This window comes from Gasterosteus aculeatus, chromosome 3 (assembly GCF_964276395.1).
Source record: "Gasterosteus aculeatus chromosome 3, fGasAcu3.hap1.1, whole genome shotgun sequence".
Taxonomy (NCBI): Eukaryota; Metazoa; Chordata; class Actinopteri; order Perciformes; family Gasterosteidae; genus Gasterosteus; species Gasterosteus aculeatus.
In genome coordinates this window covers 553,945-571,024 of record NC_135690.1, presented here as the reverse complement: position 1 = coordinate 571,024, position 17,080 = coordinate 553,945, and the positions used below count along the sequence as shown (strand labels likewise).

The window sequence follows — 17,080 nt, the reverse complement described above, 5'->3', positions numbered from 1 at the left end:
AAGGCAAGAAGAGGGGGCAGATCAGGGGCAAATTTAGGGGAAAAGTACACAAGGAGCAAATGTGAAGAATGAAAGAGTGGGGGAGAGGAGAGGAAAGGGGAGAATAAGGGAGAGAGGGAGCTGATGAGAGGATGCTTCCACATTGGAGAACAGCCAATCCCACAATCAGCTGGGGGCCAAACAAAGTCTCCTCAAAGATGATTAGGCAGAGAGCATTAGTGTGTGTGTGTGTGTGTGTGTGTGTGTGTGTGTGTGTGTGTGTGTGTGTGTGCGTGTGCGTGTGCGTGTGTGTGTGTGCGTGTTAGGCACACACACACTAATACACAGGCTGAGAATACTACACAAATGTGTGATTTACGGAGACAGGGCTTTGTGTTTGTGTTTTATACATGAACTCAGACTCACGTTTCCCGTCAATATACTTTATTAAAGATCTTTTTGAAGATGATTCTGTTAAAGTGCCTCAAACGTTCCCTTACAGGTGGCTGAATCAAACAAGCAGGAGTCATTGGCCACATACAGCACACAGATTACCGTAAGTATGTTTTTTGGGTCATTCACATATGGTCCCTAGTTATCGTTAATACTTCAACATAAGTCTTATATAATACTGCCATAGTACACGTCCATTTACAATGGAAGAAAGAAAGGTGAACATTGTGCAAAGACACAAACAGGAACGCTTCATACAAGATATTCCATTCCGTTCCCATGACACTGAGAATACAGGTAATATGTATTACAATTAATATATACTATATTACAGTAGATGCATTAGGATTCAGACAGATACAACAATACTTTCTTGCCAGTCTCAAGAGGAGAGTACATTCTCACATCCTTGTGCTATTCTCTAAAATAAAAGACTGGCACAACTGCCAGATTATTATATAGACTTCATTCTTAATCTCATCAGAAGGCCTGTCAGTCATCTCAAAACATTCGGTCAAAAAGAGTCACAATCACAGAAAGAAACACACTATAGAAATTGCATCGCAGTCGAGGTTCAATAATACAGTAGGTCACCTTTTACAAACACCAATAATATATATGAAGGACAATGGATTGCTCTGTTCCCGATTGGCTTTCTTTGGCTCACAAAATGACTATAAATAAACTTTACTCTTGTTCCCGTGATTACATTTACAAGTGCATTACCATGTAATACACATGAGGACACATTTACGATAAAATACCTGAATCTGCAAACAGCGGGAATGCAATAAATATGAGTTCTTATAATCAAATATTAATATTTCAACACTGCTATAAACACACATGGGTATCACACGATTGCATGAAACAGACAACGAGCCAGCGTTTTACAAGTTAAAGGTTGTCACAGACATTTTAAATCTTAATCTTAAACCTTTACGAGGGAAAACATAGCAGATGTGTGCACATTAATTCATAAGCTTATTTTTAACACAATGCTCGCTTAAATTACATGACAAGGTCTGCATCTGCACACCACACACACACACACACACACACACTCACTGTTTTTGGGACCTGGACACTGGTTCAGGTTGGTGCGCTGAGATTAAATGTTATGCACAGCTGAAAGCACCAACGATTCAATTTTGTGTAGCGAATGTATGATAATGCAGAATACTTTTATAGTAGTTTGTTGTATTTTCATCTGTGCTCTTCTGCCTTCCAGTGTTTGATCACACACACATACAGACGTTAAAAGACAAACTACATTGGACAACAAACCTGATTAAACCCACGCACACACAAATTACTATAATCCACAGCACACACACACACACACATTAGAGCATGTTTGTTGTGACGTGAGCCTTCTTAGTACTTACATATTTTGTCTAGAGGAGGAACTATGTGGGACGAGCGAGCTAGCTGCTCGTCGCTTGTTGAAACAGTCAAAACGCTGCAGAGAAGGAGAGACTGGATAGAAAGAACCTAAAACATGTCTTATCATTGTTCTGTCTGCAGCGCTAGGAAGGTTTCACCTCGGTGGCCTCGGCCCACTGTTACAACGCGTAGAGGCCACCGAAGCAGCGATGGCCGACAGGCCTACAGGTCTCGACCCAGCCGCTCGATCTCGTCGATGAGGAAGTCGATGTCAGACTGAGTGGCGGCGAGGTTGGAGACGACCATACGGAAGAAGTTGACATTTTTGCCCTGGGGCTGGTAGCCGACCATGGTGGTACCCGACTCCATCATCATGGCCTTGATCTTCGGGGCCACCTGGTGGAGCGAAGAGGTTAATTGCGTTCCTCGTGGGAGTCTGCTCTAAATAGTGCTGATGAAAACATTAGTCAGCATTAGTTTTTTTTATGTCCGTGGAAAATGTTTACTTATTTTATTTATGGTGTAGCTAGCTTTGTTATTTTAGATGTCCGCTGTCTTTGTTCAAAGTTGCCATGTTTTTATTAAGTTAGTGACATGTTTATTGTCTGTAACAATGGCCGTTTTTTAGCTAGCTAACATCGGTTTCATGTCGTCCTTCTAGGTCCACAATTTCCTTTGTGTCCGTTGTATTTTAAAGGTTAACAGCTCCAGCACAACAAATACAGGGAGAGCAGAAGACATCTTGCATCTTACCTACAGGGGTCACATATGGATAAAAAATAAGGAGAAACACGAAAGGTGATAAAATAAGTAAATGTATACTTTCACTTAATTAAAAAAATATATTTATATATTTCATTCAACCCAGATGATGCACAGAAGACTTGTTCCAGCGGTGGTGAAGTAAAAGCTGTCTTACCCTGTGCAGCTTCTCCCGCCGCTCCTCGCCGTCAGGCATGTCTCTCAGGCTGGGTGGGATGTACCAGAAGCAGACATTGGTGTGCTGGGGCTGCAGACAGCAACAAAAGACACCGTTCAAAGATTAGTACGCTTTTAAAGTACACCTCGCAAAAGGAAAATGAAGGAGATTTAGTTGGAGGAATGACAGCAAGAGAAATACTGTGACAGAGAAGAGTAACATTTTAGAGACATAAACTAATTGTTAATTGAAGCTTGTATATGAGGTTGATATTAGTTAAACCCCTAAATTGTTTATTCTATTGTAAAAGTATAGCGTATGAACTTAAAAAGATGGGTTTGAATGAAAATAATGCAGGTAAAATAGAAACTAAGAGGAAGAAGAAGCTCACCACTCCATCAAACACCATCTGAAATCCCTCCCTGTTCTTGATCTTGTTGTACAGGTACTGAGACAGGTCCAAACACCTGTCAATGTGCTGCTCAAACCCAATGGTGCCCTGCAGGGAAAACAGTCTGTGAGGCACTAATCACAACAATGAAAAACTACAACAGAGACAACATCTGTATAAATATATAGATGATAATAACACCAGGCCCGTTGCCACTGGCTTTGCTCACCTTGGCCTTCCACATGAGCCAGAACTTGAAGATGTCCACGTGACGGCCACACTGGATCGCCTTGTCCCCCGTGTCGTAGTTGACGTCGTACTGCTTGTCCGGTTGGAACAGGTACCCGGCACACATGGAGTTACAGCCTGCCAGGATGCCCTGCACACGCACACGCACACGCACACACACGCACACGCACACGCACAAACAGAGACACACGCACACGCACACGCACACACACACGCACACGCACACACACACGCACACACACACACACACACACACACACACACGCCGTTATCCTTTTATTTTATGCCCTCGGCACTTTACAGCCGTGTGGAACTTTCACAGGTATTACAAAAGGTTAGTGCGACAATAATCCAAGAACGACACACAGCGCACAAATAAATCCTTTGTTTAATGCTTCAGAAACATGTGGAAATGTTTTTGACGTGTGGTTACTGCACCTTCTCCCTGACCAGGATTGCAGAGCACTGCAGAGGCACACCCATCATCTTGTGTGGGTTCCATGTGACAGAGTTGGCCCTACAAATGACATATATATATATATATATATTTATATATTTAATATATGTCTTGATAGCAGTTCCAAAGAAAATGTACTTCAAATAACAATGCAGAGGGACCCATCGGTCCCCATGTAATTACCTCTCAACTCCATTAAGCTTGTGGCGATGCTTCCTGGACATCAGTAGTCCACCGCCCCACGCCCCCTGAGGACAGACAGCACTTTAAGAGACGCGCAGGCAAGGACATGCAGTACATTACTGACACGACTACCAATGCACTGCAAAAACCGCTCCAACGTCCACTACTCACGTCAACGTGGAGCCACAGGTTGTACTTCTCACAGATGTCAGCGATCTCATTGATGGGGTCGAATGCGCCGTACACGGTGGAACCAGCAGTGGCGTTCACAAACAACGGCACATAGCCCTGCAGCAGCAACACACACAACCATTGCAGGATTGGAGGGCGGGAGGAGACAAAGGAACCAAGAGTGCGAAAAAGGGAACCGTAACCCTGACCTTCTGTTTTGCCGCGATGATCTTGGCCTCCAGATCTGCAGGAATGACTCTCCCCCTGTAAGAGATTCAAGCACCAGGCTATCAGCAACACCCCAAACAGGCCACAATAATCCTCGAGTAGTGTCTCCATTTGGTCCTGACATGTTTCACATGTAGTATTCTACACGTATTGTATTAATGGTGGCTTTGGGGGGAAATATATTCCTGACCTCTCATCCGTGCTCAGCAGGATCACGTTCTCACTGCCAAAACCCAGAGCGGCGCCTGCCTTCTTTATGGAGTAGTGACTCTGTAGGGACACATTCATTTTCATTGAAATAATTGCGTAAAATAATACAGTGACACTTTTGTGAGGTAATCGCCACTTGAGCTTCGGCTCGCGTTCCGTCACGTTGTCACCGGTGTGATGCTTTGCAGAGAAAAGCCGACGTGAGAAAAGCAAACGGAATCCATAAAACTTCATTGCCTGGATTCAAATAGACCTACTGATATTACTGCTGGACTTCTTCAATGGCCCCAATCTACAGCCAATGAAGCACAGCATCTGCTTTATTACAAAACCTGAAAATAGAGAGAGTGTGCGTGTGTGTGTGTGTGTGTGTGTGTGTGTGTGTGTGTGTGCGTGTGTGTGTGTGTGCGTCACGTACGTGTTCAGATGTGAAGAGGACCAGGCGGGGAGCAGCAGACATGCCCTTGGTTTTGACCTCGGGGTAATACTTGTAGCGTGCGATCATCACACTGTACATGTTGGAAATAGCGCCCCCTTCAGAGAGGAGACAGACACATCAGCACCATGGACAGCAGCGTGGTGCCTAATTCAGCCCACAATCAACCCACTCAACCTGTTAATACGTGGACCAACCTGGTGAAAAGATGCCATCTCCCTCTCCGTTGGGCCAACCAATCATCTCTCTCATTTTCTTCAGCGTCAGCTGCTCCATCAACACAAACACTGGAGCGATCTCATAGGTGAACCTGTCAATCACATCGCGAAATGTGTAAATCCAGCGCGACCTTGAACAGTTCTGTAACGGTGGGGGAATAAACATCTGGCATGAAGGATGAAAGACGAGTCTTATGCAAACACAGATGACAAAGCCCAAATACGGACTCGCCAAAACACACGCACACACATTTATCTTTTTTCATTAGCCAAGCTATAATTCCGCACCGGAGGTTGTGCTGACTGGGCTAATTAAAAAGTGCCTGATAGCAGTCGGGTAGCAAACATTCATATTCAAAAGCTTTCTAAAATCACTCAGTGGTTTAATTAAAGCACACAAAGCTCTGATGGCTATCTGTCAATCCTGCCAATCTCAGCGGGGAGTCTGAATGGAGCTGATTTGATGGCTGAGAGGACGTGAGTGTGTGTGTGTGTGTGTGTGTGTGTGTGTGTGTGAGAGTGTTTCAAAGAGATAACACCCTGCGTTGACCCCAAAATTTAGAAATTTGGAAAAAGGCCATAATATATATGTTTTTCTTTCATTAAAAGAAGGAAAAATATTGAATGTGCAAAAGTAATATTCACAATACTGGAGGAAAAGTGACGAATGGACCACAGGTCTAAAAAAAATGCCAGACGTGATTCTGATTCCTCTCCAGTGAGCAAAAGACAAAATGGCTCATAGCTCCGTGGCCGACTCCCGGAGAAGCTCGAGGAGACTCAAAGTGTTGCAGAAAGCCAACTTGGTGAGACCTGAGCTTTCTCCTCGCCTCCCACACACACACCCACACACACACCCACACACACACCCACACACACACACACACACACACACACACACACACACACACACACACACACACACACACACACACACTATCCCTATTTACCCGGCCTTTAATGAGGCCAGTTACACAACACTCCTCCACCCTTATCGGTCGCCACTATTGCCATCAAGAGCGACACTAACATCTCCTCCCGATTTCGATTCCGCTCTGTTTCCTTCACAAGTATCTAAACGAGGGCTGAAGGGATTTCATAGCTTGGTTTAGAGAGCAAGAGGGATGAAGGCTGTGAGCCGAGCGCGCTGCATGGAAACAAAGCACCGAGGGGAAATGTGACAACAAAGGAGGAGGAGGGATGATGAGGGAAGGCAAGGAAAAGCACGTCGAACACAACAAGAAACAGAGATGGCGGAGGATTCGAGGGCAAAGGAAATCCAGTGAGAGCTACGGCCGGGGAAAGATGCAACTTGAAATAGAAACAGATAAATGGAGGAATAGAGTAATTGTTCCGTGTGAGGGCTCACCCGTGGTTTATTGGAAAATAAGCTCCTGGTCAATACCTCAGATAAGATTGAGAGCACATGGGCTTTGAATATGAACAGCCACAGCAATTCATCAAATTACAGAGGAGTCATATTTTGAAGCCTCTCACTCGCCTAATTTCTAGAGGAGGCTGTTCTCTGATGTATTGGGTCCATAGAAGGAACACAAAATGTTTAATATCCTGCATGGAACACTTTTATTTCTTCTTCAAATATATCCACAGCCGAAAAGGGACAAAAGCAGCCCACCTTTTTAAAATCCCCCTTCTCTCCGTGAGTCATTTCACGCTGTAATGACAATAATGGTGATCATTATCCCAATCAGAGCCAATCATTGGTCTTTTCAGGATGAAAATTACCCCTCAGTCACCTGCCCGTCTCCAGGGACGGCCCCTAAATGCCCTTATTATCGTCATCAAGGGCACTCGATGTGTATGAACCCGTGTTTGAATGTGTGTGTGTGTGTGTGTGTGTGTGTGTGTGACTAACCCTCTGACCCCCCCCCCCCTCTCCGCTCAGCCCCTGAAAGGAGCACTGAGTCGGTCTGTAACCGCGGGACAATGAAGCACTCCGCAGGGAGCTGCAGCAGTCACTTTCCTCCGTGCGACGCGTTTCTCTGTGCAGGCGCAGAACATTGTGTGTCAGTGTGGGGCCCAGCTGGCCTATCTGCTAAGACCAGCTCACAATGAGCCCGCAGCAAATGGACTGGAAACCCTGGCTGCCGTATCTGGGACAGCCAGAGCTGGTGTGTGTGTGTGCGCGCGTGTGTGTTTGTGTGTCTGTATGTCATTATGAAAGAGTGCGCCAGTGTGTGAATTCAAGGGCCCCGTCTTCTTCCAACCAGGAGATGAGATGTTGTAGTGGGGGACGTTTCCTAAGCTAATGTTTTGAGAAATGGGATAAATTAAGTGACTCCTTTTCCTTCAGCGTTTGGTTTATCGTCCTTACGTTGATCGTTTCTTCAGCACGCCGTCTAGGAGGAAACCTTTTCAACATCACTGTTGCATATTGTCCCCTTGAGAAAAACAGAAATAATAAATCCATAGTTGCAGCCTTAAATACCTGCTGTCCTTCTCTGGTTAGTCCATCTTATTACTTAATTTGAAGTTAGTTGATTTTCCCATAGGGAATAACTCTGTGATTCCTTATTTTTTCTTATCTCCAATGACAATATAAACTTAAAAGAACTTTCTCCACTCAGAATACATTTTCAGAGCTGTAAATATTAGGCTCTGCATGGACGTGTACTCTGTGTACATGCATCTGTATTTAATATTCCGATAGTGTGATGTTCTTCATACAGTGGTCATAACACAGAGTCATAGCTCCTTTACAGCACGCGTGTGTGTGTCGACAGTGCGTGGTGTTGATGTGGTTCAGGCCCTCTATTAGACCGGGCCTCCATGTAACTGTGACCTGAGATCAATATGCAATCTAACCGCCCCTGCGGCTATAGGCTGCCTCCGATATACAGTACAGCACAGTGGCAGCCTGCCGCCTGTCAATACACAGGCTCGACAGGACAAACCAAACACTTTATGTAACCGCCCTCAGAGGCTCGATGGTAGCAGGGAGGGAACAACACAAGCACTTCCACCGCGACTATATAATCATCACTAGGGGCTGTTTCCGACGGCCCGGATATTGGAAACCATGGTTGCCCTTTCATGGCGCGATGAGGTGTTCCCCCGAAACAGACAGCTGTGTCATGCAAAAGCAAGGAGAGCATATGACTCACATGTTGGTGTTAGCAGTGGAGGTGAGCCACTCCCCGGCCAGACCGATGATATCCAGGCCAGAAGACAACTGGTTGAAGAATCGCGGGTGACCTTAAGCATAAAAAATAAACGTTCTCCATTTATTTCCACTGAACAGGGGCCCAGTGCTCACATGAGGGAATCATGTAGAAGTAGCACCGCCTAAATGTGATGGTACAAATAAATAAAAGTCTAAAAAAAAAACACATAAAGAAGCGTTTCTTCATTTCAATATTCACCGCTGTTGGACCATGAAACCTCAGGGATCTGCATAGCACCTCTCAGTGTACATAATTGCATTGGTAACAAGGCTATGTGACAACCATTTAGTCTCTAAGGTGCTTGCACACATCCACCGTCAATGGGCCTGGAGCCTAAAGGCAGTCATGGATGTAAGCGCCTTGTGGAGGTGACGGTGTGTTTCTCACACTAAAAATATGTGATTCATTGTGAGTTACGCCTGAAATAATATCACATTATATATATAGAGGGACGACTGCTTCATAATTCAGCACCGCGGACAGCTCCTACGGTGGAACCTCACAAGACTGAGCGCAAATTATAAAACCTACATCAAGTCTCCGAATGAAAAGTGGGGTTGAGTTGTCGGCGCCGTGGACCCAGCGTGATATATAAAACCCAAGGGACAGTTTGAGCGCTGTCGTTTTTAACAGCTTGAAACAGCCCGTGTTAAGATCCCCTCAGGCAACACACGCTTTAATAAGTCGAGGAGAAAGAAAAGGAGGATGTCAAGTGAATTACCAGGGGGGCAATAAATAAGGCAGCCGTCGTAATGGGCTGCACACTATCTGGCAAACAGCTAATGGATCGTGTTGAATTTGCTAATTTACATGAAAGGGATAAGATGGACATTTAAACATATTGTTGGAGATGCCATCCAGGAGGTCATATCTTACAATTAATGTAAAATTGTGATATTAGGTCAACCTGTGTGACATCTATGAATATTTCCTGGTCTGCTGGTAAAAATACTATTTCTGAACTGACAGCAGCGGTTGTTTGCTTTTTATCTCCACACATTTTGCGTCATTTTGCTATTTAAGATAATTTTGCCCCCGTATGAATTATTTGGACAAACACACACTTATGGCGCAGCTCTATGCTTAAGACGTCTCACCTGTGCGGACGCCATATTTGAGTGTGTCCCTGCAGTCCACCAGGATCTGCTCCAGCGATTCAGGCTGGTCGGACAGCTCCAGGTTGAAGCCCTCCATGCCTTCCAGGAGCTGGTGGGGGTGGTGGAAGTCCAGCACCTTGGTGGAGCGGTCGAAAGTCTTCTTGACGTAGGTGGTGAGGATATCAACCATCTCCAACAAAAACTGTATGGTGGGCTCCTCTCCATTTTTGGCTGGCAGCAAGTCTAAGAGGTGAGGAGGAAGTACAGCCTTTAGGCGCTGAACATGTTAACCATCAGTGTCAAGAGCCTTCAGAACGCCTTGGGCCCATTTATTTTAATTGCAAATTTGATTTTGCATTCCTTCCAATTTTCTGTTGATGCCTTATGTCTAATAATTATTGTCTTTGTTTTATAGGCTAATAGTGAGACACATTTAAATCCTAATTAGGCCTGTAGAGTAAAAACAAATCAGCAGAGAAGTGCATCGCTTTTTACCACGCAAGTGGACTAATACGGAAGATACGTTATAAAAAATATTTCATATGTGCATCATTTTTAATCACGTGACAATATAGCGAAGCCTTCGTCTCGGGTTGTTTTTTCTGGATATTATTACGGTGCCTCTAACTGTGCTCGTCCAAAAGATGTCTTCCTTCTGTGAGAGGCCTTAAACATATTTATCTCATTAAAGTCAGCGACACTCACTGTAATTCGAACTAATGAGCCAACGACTAATGTGGCCACGCAATAAACGGCAACGGTTGGAGAAATGAGGGACTTTCCTTTGCGCTCACCTCTGGCGAACAGGTTGGAGAAGTCGGTCTCCGTGAGGCGGAAGCGCGCGTCCCTGTCGCTGTTGTCGCACGAGAGCAGATTCTTGTGGCCCGCGAGCCTCCCTTTCTCCTCCAGGCTGTTGTTCTTCTGCAGGAACCCTAGGGTGTTACACGACGGGGGGCAGGAGTTATCACCAAACACCTCCATTCCGAACACGAGGACAAAGACGAAGAATGGAGAACAAAACTGAGAAAAATTAAAGAGAAAAAAAAGAATAATAAATGTCCAAATATTCAGCGTTTTTCAGTCTCTAAATATCTCAATGTTAAGGCAGCTTTCGGAAAATATATATTTTTATTAATCAGCTCCTAATGCCTTGACTATGCTTTTCTGGTTGAGGCCAAACCAGTCATGCACCGGTCATATATACACACACAGGGACCACCAGTGTCCATGTGTGTGTGGGTACCACCCTCACCCTATGACATCACAACCACCCCCCGGTCCTCCGGAGACTCATCGGTTCAGTGGACATGCCCACGGCGATGACCCGTAACCAATAAATGCGCACCCGCACGGGGTTGTAATGCAGCACGGCAAGGACTATATTTCAACCCTCACATTGATCATTATATAGACTCCTTATACATGCAGGATAATGTGGTCACGGTCAGTTGTGCGCAAAATCCGTAGTCACATATACCCTTTAAGGGTAAAAGGCCTCTAATATGTTTTAATGGAAACTCATAAAACCTTGCTCGTTAACCCGTAAATACCATATTTGAAATCAATATTTGAAACTGCCTCCATATACAATATAGAATATATTGAAACATTCATTCTAATTTCATGACCATTAAAAATCTATTAGTTCTATTAGTGATTTTCTCACTCTCAGAAATGGCGATATCAAACGTATTTGATGCTTTAGTCAAAATTCATTTAAACTGCAAACGAGGCCCATATCGCATGTTTGAATGGATCATATGTCCATTTCCGGTTGGCACAGAATCAAGTATAACATATACAGACATTTGGTATTTCTTGAGTCACCAAAAGAAACAAATTATTTAATAGGATGTCTGTAAAATCCCATCCACTAAAACAGGTCATCATTGAGAGAAGCTGGAAAAGGAAAAATAGAATTAGAATAGAATTCTGAAAAGCAGATGAAAAACCATTTTATATCAGGTTATTGTTGGCTTCATAACATATTCTCCGGGCCTGTCTCAGTGATGTTTCGCGTGGCGGGGAAGTGGAAAGGACATGGGGGGTTCAGGGGGGGTGTGATCCGGGATCTCATCATCGAACCTACAGGCTAATGTCCACTGACCTTTGGAAGATGGAAACACACTGTGACAGTCGTGGATGTGCTGCTCTATAACCGCCTTTATAATGGCTCATCTCAGGCCTTCTAACGGGATTATTACCCCCCAATCCAGGCAAAGCGCACATCATATTCCTCATATGAAAATCTGTCCCGAATTAAATTGCATGATTCTAAGATGTCCAAATGTGAAGATGAAAAAAGAGTTTTGGGAGCCCACAAAAAAAAAAAAAACTTACCACAAATCTTCATCCCCAGTTTCCGCGTGCATCCGTGCATCCACGCGTATTCGTTGGCTAAAACAGAATGAACGTTTGAGTTTGTTGTGCAGGCCGCGGGCGCGTGATGCGTGTGAAGCTGGTGAGCACATGAGCACAGTGGAAGCGTGAGGCGGGGATGTGTGACGTGATACGACGAGCAGGTTGTTCTAGCACTTTTATTTAACCATTCCGCCACTTTGGGCTCAACGTTGTCTTTGTGGTTTGTTTTTCTCTTTCCTTTAATTTACCTCAACAGCCGGTGACCACAAAGGGATGAGTCTTATAACATTTCCGATCTGAGTTCAATCAATGGACACCGGCAGTGGGCCGAGGGGCGGAGTGGAACTAACGCCCGTGAAATGAGCTCGCGGAGGAGGGCAGGAATTAATTGAGTGAAACACAGTATGTGACTGGAGCGAGCTGCAGATGTCTGTGGCCGCGAAGTCTGTTGGCGGCGAAATGCAGAAATGCACAAGCGGGCCGCGGTGCGTCTCATGCATATACACACTCTCAGCTACACGCCAACCCGTGCGTGCACATGCGCGAGCGGAGATGGAGCGGAGGCCGCGAGGAGATCAGATCATGCGCAGAGTTTACACCTGATGGAGAACTTTCAAAACAACAACAAGTATTTCAATTCGCTGAAGCACGTGAGAGGAAAAAAAAAAACTGGAGCTCGAGCAGCCGAGGCCAAGGCATCACCGTGTGCGTGTGTGTGCGTGTGTGTGTGTGTGTGTGTGTGTGTGTGTGTGTGTGTGTGTGTGTGTGTGTGTGTGTGTGTGTGTGCGTGTGCGTGCGCGCACAGACACTAGAAGCCGCCAGGCGTGAGATGAAGCGTGGAATAGAGATAATGGCAACATCCAGCAGCATACGAGCAGAGTCAGACAAAACAAACATCTTCCCATTCAATGGGCCTTTTTCTATATAGGGACAAATTCACATTTCTGTCGGAGGTTTTTGTAGACAAATAAAATATTCATAAAACGACTTGTTCGATTAAGAGATAAAATATGGAATTGAATGAATCACCGGTGGCCGGGAGCTTATTTCCTGCTGCATTTGGCAAAGACAAAACCAGGAAAGGACTTTGCGCGTTGCCCTGCTGCTCATGTGCACTTTATGCAGACAATTCTGTGCGTGCGACAACGGCTTTAAAATGAGCAATTAGCCCACAGGTTAACGCATCAATATGTAAAGGTACTTTGTAAAAATCAACGGCAAAATATGTCTCCAAGAGCAACGAATATGTACAGACTAAAGCCTCAAGGGCATAAAAAAAATCCGGCTGGAAAACGAGATAAGATGAATCGTGACAGAAATAAATTAGCATTAACATAAATATTTGCTTCTTTATCAAATGCTTCAAAAATATTTTTTAAAAGCACAAATAAAACCCAGACGACTATCGGGCCTGACCGCAACAACCAACGGGGGAAATGTTGTAAACGGGAAAATATTGGATCGAAAAATGCATTTTCATCCCGAAATGCGGTCATTAAAATGCTCCTGGATATTTCTAAATACCAACGGGGTGTTTTTTCTGCGCGGTGCGCACCGCTGATCCGCCAGACAGCGACAGGCAGCTGTGACGGCTCTGTTTTTAACCGGAATGATTAACGACGAAGCTCACACAGCAAATGGACCGGGCGAGACTCGCTTTCATCAGACAGAGGAGGGAGGGGGGGGGCAGACGGAGAGGGGCTGTGTCTGTCCGTGTGCAGGAGAGAGGGGGGGGGGGGGGTGCTATATATCGCCTTGCAAGGATCTTTGAGCAAGGCACCAAATCTCTGTCGGTTCCAGTGGGTCGTTTCGAAGACGGACCGCCTCAAGGGATCACAGAGCGTTTTCTCCCGGTCGGAGTGTGTGGGCACGTACTTGCGGATGGAGGTATTAAATTGGCAGAGTTGGGGTCCTGGTCCCCGCCAGAGGCTCTCGGTTCAGACGCAGCCATCAGTCCTCGGTTATCTGATCTCCAGTTGGGAAATATTTCAACTGCGAACAAAACGGTCCAGAGTTAGAAGACAAATCACGCCAACAATATGTTTAATTTCCATCAACTGAAATCCAGTTGATTGATAGAATTTATCCGTCAAGGAACAGGAACGATTTTTCCCCCCAAGGAGAGCTGATTGGGTTACGAACCGAGCTGCGCAATTTGGAGAGAATTGCGTATCGACGCAGAAGAAATACGCGCAAAAAGATAAGCAGGGTGCACCGTAATGCCCATGAACATGCATATTGGAGATACGCCATGATTTCAATTAGTCATTAAATACTCCCAGCTACTAACAACAATATTAAGATGACATAACTTGTCAGGGAGATGTGATAAATGTATATTTAATTTTAGGGTCGTTAGAACAAAGTTAAATTTTTCCTGTGATTAGAGCCACGGTGTTCAAATCTGACCCGTGAATATCAATCAGGAATAAATATTAAAAAGCGATGCATTCTGCCTGTCAAGCTGAGGATCAACTGCATGAGCAGATTACAGCACCGACTGATTTATGAAGTCATATTGATAACATGCAACGGCATTTACCAATTGACTCCGCCATCGACATATCAATTAAGTTGCGCTTTGGACAAGCGCATCATTCCACCATCACTCACTGTCACCGTGGCGCGAGAGACGGACGGGACCACTAATGAGTCCCCTTTGCCACTCAGCCGGAACGCATTTAAGAATTAAAACACATTTGTAAAGTTCGCTTTCTGTAAATAAATAAATAACCCGCCCGACGTGTCTCTAAAAGCAATGTGAAGCATGGGATGAGGTGAAAGGAGGAGACATCTCACCGGCTCGTGCGCGCACAGGTTGCCGAGTCCAGATAAACTATAAGTCGATGTCCAGGATCGCGCTGTACCGACAGAGCGCGCGAATAAAATCCATCCAGCGGCGCGCGCCCCGAAGAAGCTCTTTGATTTGTTATTTATATCTCAGACGTCGGCTGCCCATTGGTCTCTTCACGCAAGCATGAGTCACAGGCTCGCCTCCCTCTGACGACTAATGAAGCTTCCCTGAGTGCCGCTGACAGCCACAACCCGCTTTAAGGAGCCTAAACGGGCTAAGAAGAAGGGGGGAAACGCCGGTGACGTAAGCCGCCCCCCCTCTGTGCGTCTCCAGGTGTGGGTGGGTGTCACAGGATGGATGCTTTTTCCTGAGTGGGTTACTAGCAGTTGACCTTGGGAAGACAAACACTGTTGGCTCCCAGGTTTTAGGAGCAGCGGTTCAGGATTGACGCCTCGGTTCCAACGGACCTGTGGGGGCATCCGACCATAAGCGCTGATGTTCCTCAGATAACAGCGTTGAATGCATCATCCTTTTTGACCTGCACCCTTTTCAATAACCGTGACATGGACAATAACACAGAGGCATCAAAGCGAATCCAGCTTGGAAGGACATGGACTCATTGTCGTCCTCCTGCCGTCGTCTTGGTCCACCGAAGGGACAGAGACCATGCAGCCGTTATGTTCATTCAGTCATTGCAAATTACACAGCCTTCATCAGATGGAGCTACTTTTCTTCTTTCTGACAGGGGCAATTATGTGCTAATAACTCAGAATATATGACAGCACTCCACACGGATGTATTAGCTCTGTGTGTGTGTGTGTGTGTGTGTGTGTGAGATGTCGAGCCACAGTGATGATACAAACCTTCAATGGTCTTTAATATCTACATTTAAACATTAAGCATTTAAGCATTTAATTAATACTTTTTGTGTTCATTTAAAAATACAATATCACCTACTTCCTAGATTGAAGCGGTTTTATTAAACTTTGTAACAATGTGAAAAGTTCCTCGACCCACCGAGGTACAAACAGAACCTGTTTGAACCTATTCGGCTGGTTTGGTTGAGATCAGTTCAGCCTCATGTGACCATGTGTCCTCTGACCAATCTGCCACTCCATCACCTTTTCATCCAAATGTGTACATTTATATTCAATTCAATTATTTTATTTACATGTGCTCCATACATCCATAGATAAACAGCTGGTGCTAATTCTCTGGAGCAGAACACTTAAAAAGAAGGAAATGCATCAAGATGGCGGAATATAAAGGGCAACATGACCTTAATGGGTGGAAACTGGAAAATATGATAGGAATTTATCATTTATCTTTATTCATGTGTCAGGTTGGGAAATGTCTCCTCATCGCTGTGAGAATAAAAGCTCCACATTTTATTGCATCTTAAAAATGTATTTCTATTGATAATCTCACTTTAATTTCCTTTTAAATACCACATTTCTGAATTTGTTGCATTTCCATTTGTTTCATGTAATTATTGTAGGGAGGCAAGTGGAACCACATCTATAGACTTCTGGGATCAAACCATGACAGTTACTGAGAACCATGTTTTAATCCAGGAGTCTCCCTCACGTTCTCCCTCACGTTCTGCCTCACGTTCTGCTTCACGTTCTCCATCACGTTCTCCACAACGTTCTGCCTCACGTTCTCCCTCACGTTCTCCCTCACGTTCTCCATCACGTTCTGCCTCACGTTTTCCCTCACGTTCTCCCTCACGTTCTCCATAACGTTCTCCCTCACGTTCTGCCTCACGTTCTCCCTCACGTTCTGCCTCACGTTCTGCCTCACGTTCTGCCTCAGTTCTCCCTCACGTTCTCCCTCACGTTCTGCCTCACGTTCTCCCTCACGTTCTGCCTCACGTTCTCCCTCACGTTCTGCCTCAGTTCTCCCTCACGTTCTCCCTCACGTTCTGCCTCCCGTTCTGCCTCACGTTCTGCCTCAGTTCTCCCTCACGTTCTCCCTCACGTTCTGCCTCACGTTCTGCCTCACGTTCTCCCTCACGTTCTGCCTCACGTTCTCCCTCACGTTCTCCCTCACGTTCTGCCTCACGTTCTGCCTCACGTTCTCCCTCACGTTCTGCCTCACGTTCTGCCTCACGTTCTGCCTCAGTTCTCCCTCACGTTCTCCCTCACGTTCTCGCTCACGTTCTGCCTCACGTTCTGCCTCACGTTCTCCCTCACGTTCTCCCTCACGTTCTGCCTCACGTTCTGCCTCACGTTCTGCCTCACGTTCTCCCTCACGTTCTGCCTCACGTTCTGCCTCAGTTCTCCCTCACGTTCTGCCTCACGTTCTGCCTCAGTTCTCCCTCACGTTCTGCCTCACGTTCTGCCTCACGTTCTGCCTCACGT

At 45.4% G+C, this 17,080-nt stretch overlaps 1 protein-coding gene across 2 annotated transcripts; it reads right to left on the bottom strand.

Moving 5' to 3' along the window:
* Positions 1-406: 406 nt before the first annotated feature.
* LOC120815608 (glutamate decarboxylase 1) lies at positions 407-15,856 on the bottom strand. Of its 2 annotated transcripts, XM_040170410.2 has the most exons (17): positions 14,723-15,856; positions 13,799-13,915; positions 11,903-11,959; positions 10,357-10,494; positions 9,563-9,805; positions 8,406-8,496; positions 5,260-5,372; positions 5,045-5,160; positions 4,607-4,686; positions 4,398-4,452; positions 4,189-4,305; positions 4,018-4,082; positions 3,816-3,894; positions 3,358-3,507; positions 3,129-3,236; positions 2,738-2,827; positions 407-2,214 (listed from the first exon to the last, which is right to left on the bottom strand). In XM_040170410.2, the coding sequence occupies exons 2-17, from the start codon at positions 13,872-13,874 to the stop codon at positions 2,041-2,043; spliced, it is 1,752 nt and encodes a 583-aa protein (XP_040026344.2). In that variant the 5' UTR covers positions 13,875-13,915; positions 14,723-15,856; the 3' UTR covers positions 407-2,040. The 2 variants fall into 2 exon arrangements, with proteins under 2 accessions (XP_040026344.2, XP_040026345.2); XM_040170411.2 differs by lacking the exon at positions 11,903-11,959.
* Between the last annotated feature and the right edge of the window lie 1,224 nt (positions 15,857-17,080).